The 15986-nt window shown below is 41.9% G+C and overlaps 1 protein-coding gene across 1 annotated transcript in view; it reads left to right on the top strand.

Annotated features, from left to right (window-relative positions):
• Window positions 1-15986, top strand: part of RPA1 (replication protein A1) — a 92163-nt gene that overhangs the window by 38141 nt on the left and 38036 nt on the right. The window contains exons 13-14 of the mRNA XM_077294480.1: window positions 6680-6809; window positions 8901-9077. Of these exons, the coding sequence (XP_077150595.1) occupies window positions 6680-6809; window positions 8901-9077 (307 nt within the window). The remainder of the gene's footprint in view (window positions 1-6679; window positions 6810-8900; window positions 9078-15986) is intronic.

The following is a 15986-nucleotide window of genomic DNA, read 5'->3' on the forward strand; positions in this document are numbered from 1 at the left end:
TGCGATGTAGAAGCCGTTGGTTACTGTGCGCACATCGTATACAACCTGTGTCACACGATGCAATCATGCCGCCACAGCGGGACACTAGACGACGAAAGAAAGTTTCAAACGATCTGCTACGACGTACGATTCTCAGCGGGGATCCGGATCGCAGTAGCGTGTCAGACACAGCGATATCGTAACGATATCGCTAGAACGTCACGAATCGTGCCGTCGTAGCGATGAAAATGGCACTGTGTGACGGTACCCTTAGTGGTCACTCTCGCTTATCTCACAATTACGTTAGCAGAGAATATACCGTCTGACTGTTGTATTTTGTCAAGACAAAACTAAACTGAAGACAACCTGATTAAAAAAAATACCAATTAAAATCAATGGGTTCTTTAAGACCTTAATGCAAAATGATGCACATGTACATGGCTGCAGGGGTTCCTGTGTGTAGGGCTAGCCGGCATCTGTCTGTAATGGCTGCGACCGGCGCTGTACGTCACCTGTGGTTAACCACTTCAATGCCACAGTTAATCTCTGACGCTGGCTTTTAAATTCAGTTCTGCTCACATGGACCGGCCTTCGGGGCCCTGTGACCTGATTGCGAGACACCAATGGGTTACCATGACAGTCATGATCCTGATGAAGGCCCGTCGCTTCCATGATGCTTGTCTTCTGAAGCTTGGCTATGGACTGATCTTTGAAGGAGGCTGCAATTTTCACTATATACTGTAATACTGAGGTTTTTCAGTATATAGTATAAGCAATCGGTCGATCGCAGGTTCATGTCTCCCAAGGGGACTAAAAACAATGGTATTGTAGTTATTTAAAAAAAATATATATATATCTATATTTATTTAATGTGCTTCTTACAAAATTAGAATATCATCAAAAAGTTAATTTATTTCTGTTCTTCAATACAATAAGTGAGTCTCATCTAATATATAAAGCTGAATGTATGTGTGTATGCATGTCCGGGATTGGCATCTGAACCGTCGCAGCTACAGCCACAAAATTTTGCACAGTCACACGTCTGGACCCCGAGAGCATCATAGGCTATGTTGTGAGGCGAAATTTTAACCCCGCGCTTTCCAATTCACCAAACAATTTTGCCCCTATCTACATAATGGGCAAAAAGTGAAAGGAAAAGTGTTGGAGGCAAATTGACAGCTGCCAGATGTGAACAAGGGGGACTTAAAGAATGAGAGCGATGGCGCCAAAGAGTATATACTGTACAGTTGCTAAGGTGGGGCCCCGACATGGGATACTCACCACACACGGGGATATGAACACACATACAAAATGCGCCACACACTACCACGTGCTCGAACACATATACCACCCTCAGCGCACATTTCACCACACATACACCAACCTCGCCACATAAAAGTTGAAACACAAAAGTCGCCGCTCAAAACTCGCCACGCGCAAAACTCTCCACATGCAAAACTTGCCACACGTGCAAAACTCACCTCATGGAAAACTCGCCACGCGGAAAAATTGCCACATGCACAAAAGTTGCAACACATGCAAAAGTTGCCTCATACAAAACTTGCACATACTCAAAAGGCACCACACAAAACTCGCCACGCGCAAAACTCGCCATGCGCAAAACTTGCTGCACACAACTTGCTACACTAACCTGTCACATGCAACTCGACACACAAAAATTGCAAAATTAGTCCCAAGCGCATTTTTGTATATTTAAGAAAGGTACATAAGTTACCCAGCAAACATTTGCTTACACATGCTAAATTGCATGTTGTGAATATAGAACAAACGACTCAAAGATCATATATTAATAAGGAGAAAACGGAGTCTGATCTAATATATCAAAATTATGAAACAAACTTTATTATTAAATAGTACATCACATATAAAATATAAAAACCGAAGAGCACAAAGCAAAAAATAGCACATATACCAGTGTATATAGAGTGAGGTAGTTTCGCAGATAAGAGTGCCGGCACAGCTATCTGCAGCTATGATGGGTAACTTACTTTCTGCTTTTATGGCATAGTGTGTCCTGTTTTTTCATTACTTAATGCTGCCAAGTAGTGCTACATTATGCTGCATCATGCGATATTGACTGAATCTCTATGTATGGGTATAGTCTAACATTATAGGGGCAGCTACTGCTGCTGATATTTGTATTCCCATTAGGATATATACCTTTCCTTTGATTTACAGTCAGATATCTAGCATAGCTCTATATACCCGCTTTGGCAATATATAAGAGACACACTATATATATATATATATATATATATATATATATATATATATATATATATATATATATATATATATATACATGCTATAAGACGTCCATGTGCTGCATTTATGCTGTGTTAGCACTCAGCTTGGATTTATCTGCGAAACTACCTCACTCTATATACACTGGTATATGTGCTGTTTCGACACACAAAAAGTTGCTACACGCATGTCGCCACACAAAACTCATCTCACAAAAGTCGCTACATGCATGTCGCCACACGCAACTCAACACACACAACTTGACACACGAAACTCGCCCTAAAACACACACAAGTCTGGTATTATCCTTCAAAAATAAAAATCTGATTAATAAGCTGACAAACTACAAGAGCAACAAATGTACCATATAGGAATCCGGCAGCTGTCAGTCACATGACCAGTCTATTATGTGTATGTGTCAGCTAATATAGACTGCCAGGGGGTGGGCTTACTGTTGGCTGGGGATTTATCAGGCTGCCAATTTAGCTTACAAATACTGAGGTAAAAATACTGACCAAATAACGTGTGAACGAGGGCTAATACAGGAGGAGATGACATACAGATATATACTATATACAGGAGGAGATGACACACAGGTATATACTATTTACAGGGGAGATGACACACAGGTATATACTATATACAGGAGGAGATGACACACAGATATATACTATATACAGGAGAGATGACACACAGGTATATACTATATAGAGGAGGAGATGACATACAGGTACATACTACATACAGCAGGAGATGACATACAGGTATATACTATATACAGAAGGAGATGACACACAGGTATATACTATATACAGGAGCAGATTACCTACAGGTATATAGTATAAACAGGAGGAGATGACATACAGGTATATGCTATGTATAGGAGGAGATGACATACAGGTATATACTATATACAGGAGGAGATGACACACAGATATATACTATATATTGGTGAGATGACACATGTATATACTATATACGGGAGGAGATTACATACAGGTATATACTATATATAGGAGGAGATGACATACAGGTATATACTATATACAGGGGAGATGACACACAGCAGGTATATACTATATACAGGGGAGATGACATACAGGTATATACTATATACAGGAGATGACATACAGGTGTATACTATATATAAGGGAGATGACAAACATGTATATACTGAGGTGAAAATGAGAGGTGTGAGGTGAAAATGAAAAGGTGTGAGTGCAAAATGAGAGGAGTGAGGGAAAATAGTGGAGTGATCGGAAAACGACAGATGTGAGGTCGAAATGACAAGTGTTAGGGGGGAATGAGAGGAGTGAGGGGGAAAATAAGAGGAGTAAGGGGGAAAATGAGAGGTGTGAGGGGGAAAATGAGGTGTGAGGGGGAAAATGAAAGATGTGATGGGGAAAATAAGAGAAGTGAGGTGCTATAACTAACCACAGATATTTACTATGCCCAGGCAACGCCGGGCTCTTCAGCTAGCTTAGATTACAATCTCCATGCTTTTCTCATGGTCAACTTTATGTGGCCTGTTCAAGAGTTGGAACAGCCAAAAATCTGTTTGTCTTTGCACCTGAAGGAAAAACTAAGAATGTCGTTTATCAAAAGGCTCTCGAATAAGTAGTAGGAGATTACTTCACATTACTTGGCCAATTTAGTTAAATCTGTGTGGAATATCTCTGGTGTTGAAATATATGTTGTAAAATGCTTCTATTAGCTTAGTTTTTGCCTTTTAATTATTACATTTCTATCTATTTGTTTTGTGGTTTTTTTGTGCAGAATACATTTTTGTTAACACATTCTATTTTGCTAACAGCAGTTATTACCCCGGGCGAAGCCGGGTAGTACAGCTAGTATATTATATAGTCAATACAAACTAAGTGATCTATTTCATGTGATTATTTCTGTTAATGTTGATGATTATGGCTTACAGCCAATGAAAACCCAAAAGACATTATCTCAGTAAATTAGAATACATTATAGCATCAGCTTGAAAAATGATTTTAAAATCTGAAATGTTGGCCTACTGAAATGTATGTTCAGTAAATGCACTCAATACTTGGTTGGGGCTCCTTTTACATCAGTTACTGCATCAATGCGACGTGGCATGGAGGCCATCAGTCTGTGGCACTGCTGAGGGGTTATGGAAGCCTAGGTTGCTGTGATGGCAGCCTTCAGCTTGTCTGCATTGTTGGGTCTGGGGTCTGTCATCTTCCTCGACAATACCTCATAGATTCGCTAAGGGGTTAAGGTCCGGTTAGTTTGCTGGCCAATCAACAGTGATACTGTTGTTTAACACCCATATTGGTACTTTTGACAGTGTGGACAGGTGCCAATTCCTGCTGGAGAATGAAATTTTCATCTTCAAAAACCTTATTAGCAGAGGGAGCATGAAGTGCTCTAAAATTTCCTGGTAGATGGCTGCGCTGGCTTTGGTCTTGATAAAACAGAGGACCTACAGCAGCAGATGACATGGCTCCCCAAACATCACTGATTGTGGAAACTTCACACTAGAGCTCAAGCAGCTTGGATTGTGGCCTCCACTCTTCCTCCAGACTCTGGGACCTTGATTTCCAAATTAAATACAACATTTTCTTTCATCTGAATAAAACACCTTGGACCACTGAGCAACAGTCCTGATCTTTTTCTCCTTGGCTTGACACAAGGAATGCGACACTTGTAACCCATGTTCTGGATACGTCTGTGTGTGGTGGTTCTTGATGCAATTACTTCAGCAGCAGTCCACTCCTTGTGAATCTCAACCAAATTTTTGAATGACCTTTTCTTAACAATCCTCTCAAGGCTGCGGTTATCCCGGTTGCTTGTGCACCTTTTTCTACCACACTTTTTCCTTCCACTCAACTTTCCATTAATATGCTTGGATACAGCACTCTGTGAACAGCCAGCTTCTTTAGCAATGACCTTTTGTGGCTTACCCTCCTTGTGAAGTGTGTCAATGACTTCCTTCTGGACATCTGTCAAGTCAGCAGTCTTCCCTATGATCGCAATCCATCAAATTTTGAAAAAAAAAATGAGTCCGGTGACTGATGCCACCGTATCCATTTTTTTTCTTATAGACTTGTATTAGCGACGGATGGCCTCAAGTTTCATTCGTCGTTTGCCAGATCCGTCAAAAATTGTTTGTCCGGCGGCCGGAGACAACGGACAAAGTAACTTTTTTTTTTTATATACGTTGAAAAATCGGACAGCAACGGATCCATCGCCGTCCGTTGTTTGCTCGAATGGCAGCCTGTGTGCGCCGGATCCGTCAAATGATGGAATCTGGTGACGGAGTCTGTTTTTTTTTTTTTTTTTTAACTGAGCATGCTCCGATTTATTTATGATCCAATTAGCCAGATCCGCTAGCCGGATCCGTTGAAAAAACGAATCCGTCGCATCAGTTTTTCACAATCTGCGATGGATCCGTTGAGCCATCTGATTGTGACTGATGGCAAAATCTGATGAGTGAAAGGGGCCTAAGGGACCTTTTTAACGCTTAGGAAGCCTTTGCAGGTGTTTTTTGTTAATTAACTCTAAGTGAGATAATGACTTTTGGATTTTCTTTGGCTGTAAGCCGTAATCATCAACATTAACAGAAATAAACACTTGAAATAGATCACTCCGTTTGTAATGACTCTGTATAATATATGAAATTCACTTTTTGTATTGAAGAACTGAAATAAATTAACTTTTTGATACTCTAATTTTGTGAGAACCACCTTTGTGTGTGTCTGTGTGCATATATAAGTTCGGCCTATGAAACTAACCCAATCAGTAAACACCGTATTGAGGGGAAAAAAATCAGAACTCCAGAATTACGATTTAAATTTTTTTGTGGTTCACCACTCTTCCCCCCCCCCCCCCCCCAAAAAAAAATGATAAAACCCGGACAAAGCTTAATTTTTCAAATACAAGTTTCTGTATTTTTTTCTTATTTAAAAAAAAAAAAAAAAAAGGACATCTAAGTTTGGTATCGCTGTAATCATACTGACCTGGACAATCATGATTCAGACTAAGTTTTGCACAGAATGTTTTCTGGGTTTTGTCTTCACGGCGAACAATGGCACTTTAAAAAAAATATATATATATACATGTATCCGTTTTTTTCAGTACTTTATATGGTAAACTGAATAGTGTCATTCAAAACTGCCGCTCATTGCAAACAGCAAGCCCTGATATGATGTCATTGGAAAATTAAAAAAGTTATGGATCTTAGAAGAAGCAAAGGGATTTGTTTGCAGAGGCAAGGGGTTAATTTTCTGGCTTCTTTGACAGAACAGAGAAGTGGAAAACCTTGTTGATGTAAAGATTTTTTTTTATTTTTTAAGTTTTCACATTGCAAAATATACCTGTCCTTTTAGTCATGAATATGAAGATGTTTCCGATTGCTAGACATTTAATAGTACACTGATGGTAATACAAAGTTTCTTTTTCCAAGGTTTGACTCCGAGGGTCAGGTACTTGAAGGTTCCTCTATTTCTGAGTCTCGCGGAGGAACTGCTGGAGGAAATACAAACTGGAAGTCTTTGTTGGAGGTGAAAAATGAAAACCTGGGCCACGGAGAAAAAGTAAATTACCCAATGAATATCCTATATTGCCACAGAGCGCTGCAAAACTCAAATTTATCAAGTTAGGCTTTTTCCTTCTCGAGTTGTAGGTGAATCTGTAGGTTGTCGGTTCTTTTTTCTACACGTAGGCTGTCTTCATTGAAACAGTTAAAGGGCTATTCCCATCTCAGTATGTGGTAGATGTAATAATATTAGTAATACCTCCAATTAAAAATGTAGTCTACTTCTTCTGATTTACTATGTTGAATACCCCATGTGCAGGGCATCACAGTAGCTTAGGTGTCCATGGTTAAGACCACTCATATAGCGACGTTTAGTTTTTAGTGGTCATAACTATGGATACCTCAGCTACTGCAGTACCGTGCTGATGGAGGTAAGCGACATAGCGAATCAGAGGAACTACACTTAATTTCTAATTGGAAGTGATTGCTAATATTATTATTATTACACCTAGTAAATTATTGGATAGGATCTTGGAGACGGGAACACCCATGTAAGGTAGCCACCATGCTAGCGGCCATTTTCTTCACCACGTACTGTGATAAGGCCTTTTAGTATCGTGCAGCATCTATACTCTTGGGTGTATAGAGGACACGGCCTCCCTGCAGCCTCACACTATGGGGCCTCCATATGTTGCTTCATACTGCACTGTTATGGGGTTCTCTGTAACGCACATCTGAAAGTATCACAATAATTTTTCATAATGTTTACTGAATTTCCTCATTATATTGCTGACTTATCAAGTTGCAATTGTACAGTCTTCAACAAGCTCATGCTGCCTCTAAACAGGCTCACAAAGACCCTCATTCTCCCAAATGGTGGAGACCCCAGTGGTGGATGTGCCATTTTATCTGACATTTATGGCAGTAAACTTTTGCTATAAATGTATCTCATTTTAATATGCACTTTATATTGGATGTAATACTAATGCGTCCCCTTTTACCAAATTGCTCAGGTAATATGTTTAGTGCAGGATCAGATTCTAAAATGCTATTTTCCAAACCACGAAGAATGGAAACCCAGTATCCATTCAAACTTTGCTTGCAGATACTGTCCAACTTGAGAGAGGGATGCAATTAGTTTCAGAGAAATGGTCCGCTCAGGTAGCTCATTTGAGTTGAGGGAGCCTTGGAGCAGTGTCTGTAGTGTCTACATGGCCAGCAAACACATTTGCCCGCACCAGGTTATGGAAGACCTTTCCTATCATAGTATGAATTGGTTTCTATATTGGTGAACATTTAAAGGGACTGTCAACACAGAACGTCTCTTGATACCAAGTAGAAAAGCTTTGTGCACCCTTAGCATGGCCAAACAGTTCATTGACCCAACTTGTTTTTCTGCTCTTTTCTTGCACTAATAAAGCCAGAGCTGTCAATCAAAGAGGGGAGGGCGGAGATGGAAGGAAAACAAGAAGATGGGAAGTGGAAGGTGCATTTAAAGGGTCTCTATCAGGACAGAATGACTGTTCAAACTTAGTCCTGCTGCTCGGTGCATCACAGCAGAGCCAATCATTTATATACACCCACCTTCCCACCTGCTTGTTTTCCTACTATCTCCTTTCCATCTTGTTTGACAGTTCTGGCTCTATGAAGCCAAAGGAGGGTGATGATATTCACAAACTAGCAGGTGGGAAGGTGTATTTAAATGATTGACTCAGTTGTGATGCACCAAGCGCCTTTACTTGGTGTGAACAGTCACTGTGTTGATAGATCCCGTTTAAGGCTCTGTGCCCACAGCTTTTACACCATCCACCTTTCTACCTGATGCCTGCAAACTAGGCTCAATTTACCACTAACTGCAAGTTGTTTTGTTTTTGTTTTTTTGTATTTTTGCTGTGTCCCTCTCTATCTTCCAAAGTGCAGTCCACTGTCCAGTTTAGAAAAAGATATATTGATGTATGACAGCCTGGCAGAGGCCAAACGGGCACAATTTTATCTCTATTCCGATGACTGTATTGTTAAACCTACGAGCATAACCACTAAGCATAGGGCTTTGTCGCGTCTTGTACAGAGCCTTGCTATAGATCAAAGCATTACAGAAATTATATATTAGTCACATTGAATACATATTTAAATGATTTCTCTTTTTCAGGCAGATTATTTCACCAGCGTGGCAACAATTGTCTATCTGCGAAAAGAGAACTGCATGTATCAGGCCTGCCCTTCTCAAGACTGCAATAAAAAGGTGATTGACCAGCAGAATGGACTTTTCCGTTGTGAGAAGTGTGACAAGGAGTTTCCCAACTTCAAGTATCGTCTCATCCTATCCGTGAGTATTGAACAAAACTAGCAGTAACTTTTTGCTAGAGACACAGAGCTGGGTAATGCTTTATTGTGACTATATAGAAAAGCTTTTGCTTCATTTCCTTATAAGTAACCAAAGGTTAAGGAAAAAGCAAATAACAGCAGTAGCCAATATTTTACACTGATACTATTTAAATTTCATGGTCAAAAAAATGTTTGACTGATGCGGCCAAGTGACTTACTTTGGGCCCCTTTCATTTACAAACTTCTAGAGGCAGATTCTTAGAGAAATCCGTGTCTGGCCCAGAGAGCTTAACAGCTCATTTATGTGTTCAGAAAAAACATTGATTTCTCTGGAATAAGACATTGGATCGCAGATTTCAAGGGATCATTTTATTCAAGATTTTATGACCTGCAAGCCCATATAGAATGGTTAAAAGAGTTAATAAAAATAAAGGTCACTGGCAAGACTCCAATGTTGGCAATTACAAAGGGCACATAGGCATAAAGTGGACGCACCTTCAAAGAAGTTCCAAGCAGTCTACATAAAAAAAAATTCAATAGAAGAGACAGGGTCAAATTCAGGTGAAAAAAAAAATTCTTCAAGGTTCCATTTATTCTGCCAGAGATGCAATGTTTCGACTAGCTATAGATCATTTTCAAGCATCCTACTGACAGATTCCCTTGAGTACCAAATTGGCTCACTATTCTAATATTGTAAACATGTGACAAATTTATCTGAGCTTTTATTGTGGACTTGTCTCCAGATTCATTTATTAAAAGTATGGCTCGTAGATGTAACAGGACAACATCTGCAAAGAGTTTGTATGTTCTCTCCATGTTTGCGTGGGTTTCCTCCGGGTACTCCGGTTTCCTCCCACATTCCAAAGACCTACTGCTAGGGAATTTAGATTGTGAGCCCCATTGGGGACAGCGATGATAATGTGTGCAAACTGTAAAGCGTGCGGAATATGTTAGCGCTATATAAAAATAAAGAATATTATTATTATTTATAAGTAGTGCACACCCCTTTCTCCTTCTGTTGATGCTTTCTAGCGTGTAGATTACTAATATGTCAGAAAAGTAAGTCCAGCAATAGGTGAAGCATTAAAAAGAAAAGAAATGTTCTTTGGGCAACATAACAGTTCAGTTATTAAATTACCGTATTTTCCGGCGTGTAAGATGACTTTTTAACCCCTCAAAATCTTCCTAAAAGTCGGGGGTCGTCTTATACGCCGGGTACAGACAAATGTGCATATGGTGGGTGGGGGGGAGTGGTCCCGATGACGAAGAGAGGGGGTGTCTCACAGGAAAGTGTGAGTGGAGTAGCCCCCTGTTACCTCATTGCGGCAGCGTGGGGGTCTCTGTGCTGGGGAGCAGCGGCTCCTCATTGCGGTAGCATAGGGTTCCTGTGCTGGGAGCGGCAGCTCCTATTCGTGCCGTGGGTGCTGTGGGGCGGTGCATCTTCTTGCAGCGTCGGGGCTCCTCCGGCATCTCCGCAAGGCCCGGAGGCACAGGCAGCTCCATTATTACGATGCGGTGGCATCCGGGAAAATGGCCGGTGGAGGTGGCGCATGCTCAGATTCAGATCTCGTCTCCCGAGATCTCGGGACGAGATCTGAATCTGAGCATGCGCCGCCTCCAGCGGCCATTTTCCCGGAGGCCACCGCATCGCAGCAATGGAGCTGCCGGTGCCTCCGGGCCTTGAGGAGATGCCGGAGGAGCCCCGACGCTGCAAGAAGATGCACCGCCCCACGGCTCGAAGAGGAGCTGCCGCTCCCAGCACAGGAACCCTATGCTACCGCAATGAGGAGCCGCCGCTCCCCAGCACAGAGACCCCCACGCTGCCGCAATGAGGTAACACGGGGCTACTCCACTCACACTTTCCTGTGAGACGCCACCTCTCTTCGTCATCGGGACCACTCCCCACCCCAAAAGGCACATTAGTCACCGGCCCTATAAGATGACATACGGCGTATAAGAAGACCCCCGACTTTTAAGAAGATTTCATATTTTAACTGGAAAAGATGGGGGGTCGTCTTATACGCCCAGTCGTCTTATATGCCGGAAAATACGGTACACAAACAGATCATCAGGATAGACTGGTGTCAGGATCCCCGCGTCTTGGGGACCTTATTGAAGTAATTTGTGCTTGTATAAAACAATGAAGGCCTTGACTAGTCTAATGTGCTCATCCAGTCTGGACACCGATGATGGTAATCATCCAACACTTAGAGTCCTAGAAAAATTGGCTAACATTCAGTGAGAGCGGCTGCCCATGTGATGTGTATGGGGCCACTGACTCTCCCTGTTGGGAGACGCAAGGGATCGGGCAGTTGTTGCAAACACAGGAATGCTCCATTAGGCTGGGTTCACATTGTGTTAACAGCAGCCCTTTCAACACATGCGTTAAACGGGCTGCGTTAGCGCAAGTGCCGAAATGAGTTCGGTCAAGCACAGATAGAGCTAGCAGATGCTCTATGTGCGCTAGCGGTGACGGACCCGGAAACGCTGCAGCCCGCGTCCCAGGGTCTGTCAATCAATGACGGCACATCGCTAGCGCACGCCCATTTTGGGTGTGCGCTAGCTATGCGTCCGACATAGGGCTTAATGGCGACGTTAACGGACTGCGTTACACCGCGTCATACAGCAGTATAACGCAGTCCGTCTAACGGGCTGGGGAAACGTAGTGTGAACCCAGCCTTACTGAGTGCTCATGTGTAGCTCTTTGGAAAGATGGCAGCTGCCTGAATGATGGCAATCTCATGTGTGACTCTTTTATATAGTCAAATCCAAAGGAGTTTAAACCCTGTGACTCCTTTTCTTGACCAGGTGATTTTCATTTTCTGCCTGTTTGGCCATGACCTTTTTTCTATTTTAGTTGACGCAGCCGTCTGAGCCTTTTTTTTTTTTATTGACAGTGATGTTTTGAATGACTCCTTTCAATTAACCATCTAATGCTGAAAAATGATGAAAAAATGAAACCAATTCTTCCATTCTTTTTGTGGCGCTCATTGTGTAGTAAAAATAATCTGACTATATTATTTTCCGGGTCATTATAATTACGGCCATCTCAAACTCGAAATGAAGACTTCATAGCCCTCTGTTAGTGAGATGGCAGGTAAATAACACAACGGGCGTCCCCTGTTGTGGAGCAGCCATACCCTGGAATACTGGGCGTGAAGGAGTTAAGTTACGGCCATCTATACAACTAACCAGGCAGAGCGGCCATCTTAACACGCTCCCTCCTGATTGGATGCATATCCTGGCGCTAGCCCACCAGTATTTCTATATATTTGATGCGCTTCAAGTATTTTTTATTATTGCACTTTATTTTCAGAACTTTCACGTTTTTTGCTGATGATTTTCAGGTTCTATAGAAATGAATGTTAAAAAAAAAATACACAACCAGAGCATAAAAAGAAAATCTGTCGACTCTCTCTCTCATAATCACGGGCATTATGACACTTATTTGGTTTGTGCGTTTGCTCTTTCCTATAGGCCCTGCTTTGATTTGAATTAAACCCGTTAAAACGATGCAAAATGCTGTATGTGACTCCATCCTAATGCTGCATTATGGCAGCTGCTGAAAATACTCCGCCCCTGTGGTTTTTAATCGTCCATCACCCCCTCCCCCCACTCTTTTATCAGGTACAGAAATGGCATCCAGAATTACGTGGTAGACCGTTCTTACATGTTCGTCTTGGCTGTCTCTTCTTGTGTGCGAGGCTGACAGAAGATCTGTAAATTGTCGGGTGCGCCTAACTGCGTTTGTTAATGATCCCCCGGTGGCGGCACTAATGTGTGGCACGCTTGTGTAGCCTCCACAACTGCTTTGAGACTCGCCGACAAACACAAATTCCATTCTCATTCCCGGGCAAAGTAACCGCTGAACGATCGTGTTTAAATACGGCTCGCTCGCTCTGTCATTGATCCAAAATCCAAGATATAAAGCTCAAATCTCCTGCCAAGTTTTCCCTCCGAGAAGCCTTTGTACTTGTGTAAAGACCACAGAACTGAATCTGCACTGTGTCAGTACAGATGTCCATGCTGGGCGTCTTTGTGTGGCTCAATTACCAAACAGCTTGTTCTAGACACAAATACTCATTTCTATGGTATTTATTGTAATATCTTTCCTTTTTTTAATCTAAAGTATAACTGTTAGCTGGATGCCATTACTTACATAAAGGATCTCGTAATTCCCTCCGTTATGGAGATCTCTAAAAGCGGGGTGCGCTGACCATCATAAAGATAAATGACCATTAAATGTTTGCAGAGGGATGCACTTGCACTCATTGCTGTAGACCTATATTTAGTGCTCTCCGGAGCCGTGCCCTGCACCTACTGCATTAGTGGTGTCTGCTTCAAAGGCGCAGCCTATTTCTCCTCGTGTCTGTGAGAGGAATTTATATGCCGGAGTGCAGAGAATAATTCTAGCTCCTGCAAAAGGCTGCCAGTTCTCCACAGGCAGCCTCCCCACTTTCATACAAGTGCTCGCTGGCCCTGACCCGGTGGGGAGAGCGCGGTTCCTTTCTTCTCTCAGGCTCATTATATTCATCAGCCCTCGGCAGCTGTGACGACTTACAATCAACTGTTAAATGCCGGTCGAAATCCCTAATGATCTCAAATGGCAGTAAGATGTTGTGGAACGTACGAGTAACAGGCTGCTGGCGAGTTTGTGGATTGTACGATCATCTTAATGCTTTTTCGATAAAGGCGCAGCTTCTCTATGCATTGCGTTAAAGATTTTGATTCCAGCACCCTGTTCCCATAACCTGCTGTGATCGACCACAAGCTTTAGATCCGCAGCTCTCACAATAGACGCTGATGTCAGAAGCAAGATGTAAAAATACCTCGTACAGCTTTCTGCTTTCCATTACGGATGGGGGAAAAAAAGAAAGCTCTGTGAACTTTTAGAAAATCCAGTTTCCTCTTCCTCCAGTTAATGATGTCTCTGTCTAGTTTGTCCTATTCCAATGTCTCTCCAGTTCATGGTGATGTCATGTCAAATGGCAGATTACAAATCTGACTTATTTCACTGTTCTACAGCCAAATTGGTTCAGAGATGAAAACAGTTGAAATGAACTTAATTTGTGGTGCTGAAAACGAATATGATGCTTAAATTGGCTGATTTGCTCTAATTTCCAAGATCCAGAGGAGGTTGTATTTAGTTAGAACACCTTTCATGCGGGCTTACAGTAAAATTGTGTCTTTATTATTTCCTCCTCATTATTGCATTGTTAGTAGCAGTGTCTATTACATCATACTGTATATTTAGTCTATTGAGCCTTCAGTATTCTATCATGTTAGTGACCAATCAAAAAACGGCAAATCCGCTCCGATAACTTAATCCCAATTACAGTTGCATCACGTGCTTGTATAAATGCTCAGTGTAAGTTACACAGTTTTAGGATTTCTTAGCTTTGTTTCTTAGCATGTTGACATGTTTCTATATGTTTTCAGGTATGCCTCATTCTTTCATTAACAAAGCAGATAGTTTTTGCTACATATGCGGAAAAGTCACTTTTGTGTCACAAAGGCGAAACTTGACTACCATGATAAGGAAAGCCTAGCCTACAACCTGTAGTTTGGCTGTAAAATAGGTAATCGGGACAGGAGTTGTGCTCCACACGTATGCTGCAGTAGATGTATGTCCCACCTTTACCCAGTGGTTGCATGGGAAGAGGTAATCTATGCCTTTTGCAGTCCTTATGATCTGGAGAAAGCCAACCGATCACACTACCAATTGCTCCCCCATTAGGAAAGAAGTTTCAAGGAAGGAGAAGTGGACTTTACAGAATGTAAATGTTCAATCTGCAATACGCCCAAAACCACATAACTGGTGGTTCCAAAAGCACAAGAAACATTTTCAGTCAAGTGAGGAAGAAGAGTGCGCTTAGTGTCATAAAGCATTTCCTCTCACGACCCAGACGTTCTGTCCGCAACCTCAAGTGTAAAGCTGAGCTCTTAGGTTCCAGGCTACAGCAATGCAATCTCCTAGCGATGTTTGGATTTCTTGGTTCTGCAATCGTAATAAAGATCTCGTCCAACACTTCTTCATAGAGAATGATTTTATGGCATGCAACAACATCAACAGTTAAATGGAAGCTCTGAAGGTAAGTCATAATCCAGAGGAATGGAGGATCTTCATCGATTTGTCAAAGACGAGGCTAAAAGCTGTCTTGCTGCATAATGGCAATGCACTACCTTCTATGCCAGTTGGTTATGCAGTCCACCTGAAAGAAACATATGACCACATGAAACGGCTGTTGAGATGCCTGAAATATGACCAACATTAGTGGCCCCTCTGTGGTAACTTAAAGGTGGTTGCCCTCTTACTTGGTATCCAGGGTGGATACACAAATTACTGCTTCTTTGTGTGAGTGGGATAGTCATGAAAGGGAATATCGCTACAATAAAAGAGGCCTCTCTGACATTCACTTCAGCCAGGGAATATAAATGTCCTCTATCCAGCTCTTGTTGACGCACATAAGATTTTGTTACCACGATTGCATATCAAGTTGGGCGTAAGGAACTTTGTAAAGGCAATGGATAAAAAAGGCAAAAGCTTTCAAGCATCTCGGTGATAATTCCAAGGTTGAGTGTAGCAAGGATAAAGGAAAGAGTCTTTATTGGACCTCAGATTCATCCGCTTCTTCGAGATAAGGAGTTTCTCAATTTGTTGCATGGCAAGGAAAAGGCTGGATGGGTAGCATTCACATTAGTGGTAACTCCTTTTTTGGGAAACTCAAGCAGATGAAGCGATGGTGGAAAATCTCCTTAAAACATATAAGGATCTTGGCTGTAACATGTTCTTAAAGTTTCATTTCTCACATTTGCATATAGACTTCTTCCCATCTAACTGTGGAGCAGTGAGCGACAAGCACGGTGAGAAATTTCACCAAGATATTGCGGCTATGGAGAAAAGATATCA

The sequence above is a fragment of the Ranitomeya variabilis genome, chromosome 3 (genome assembly GCF_051348905.1).
Source record: "Ranitomeya variabilis isolate aRanVar5 chromosome 3, aRanVar5.hap1, whole genome shotgun sequence".
In the NCBI taxonomy this organism is placed as follows: Eukaryota; Metazoa; Chordata; class Amphibia; order Anura; family Dendrobatidae; genus Ranitomeya; species Ranitomeya variabilis.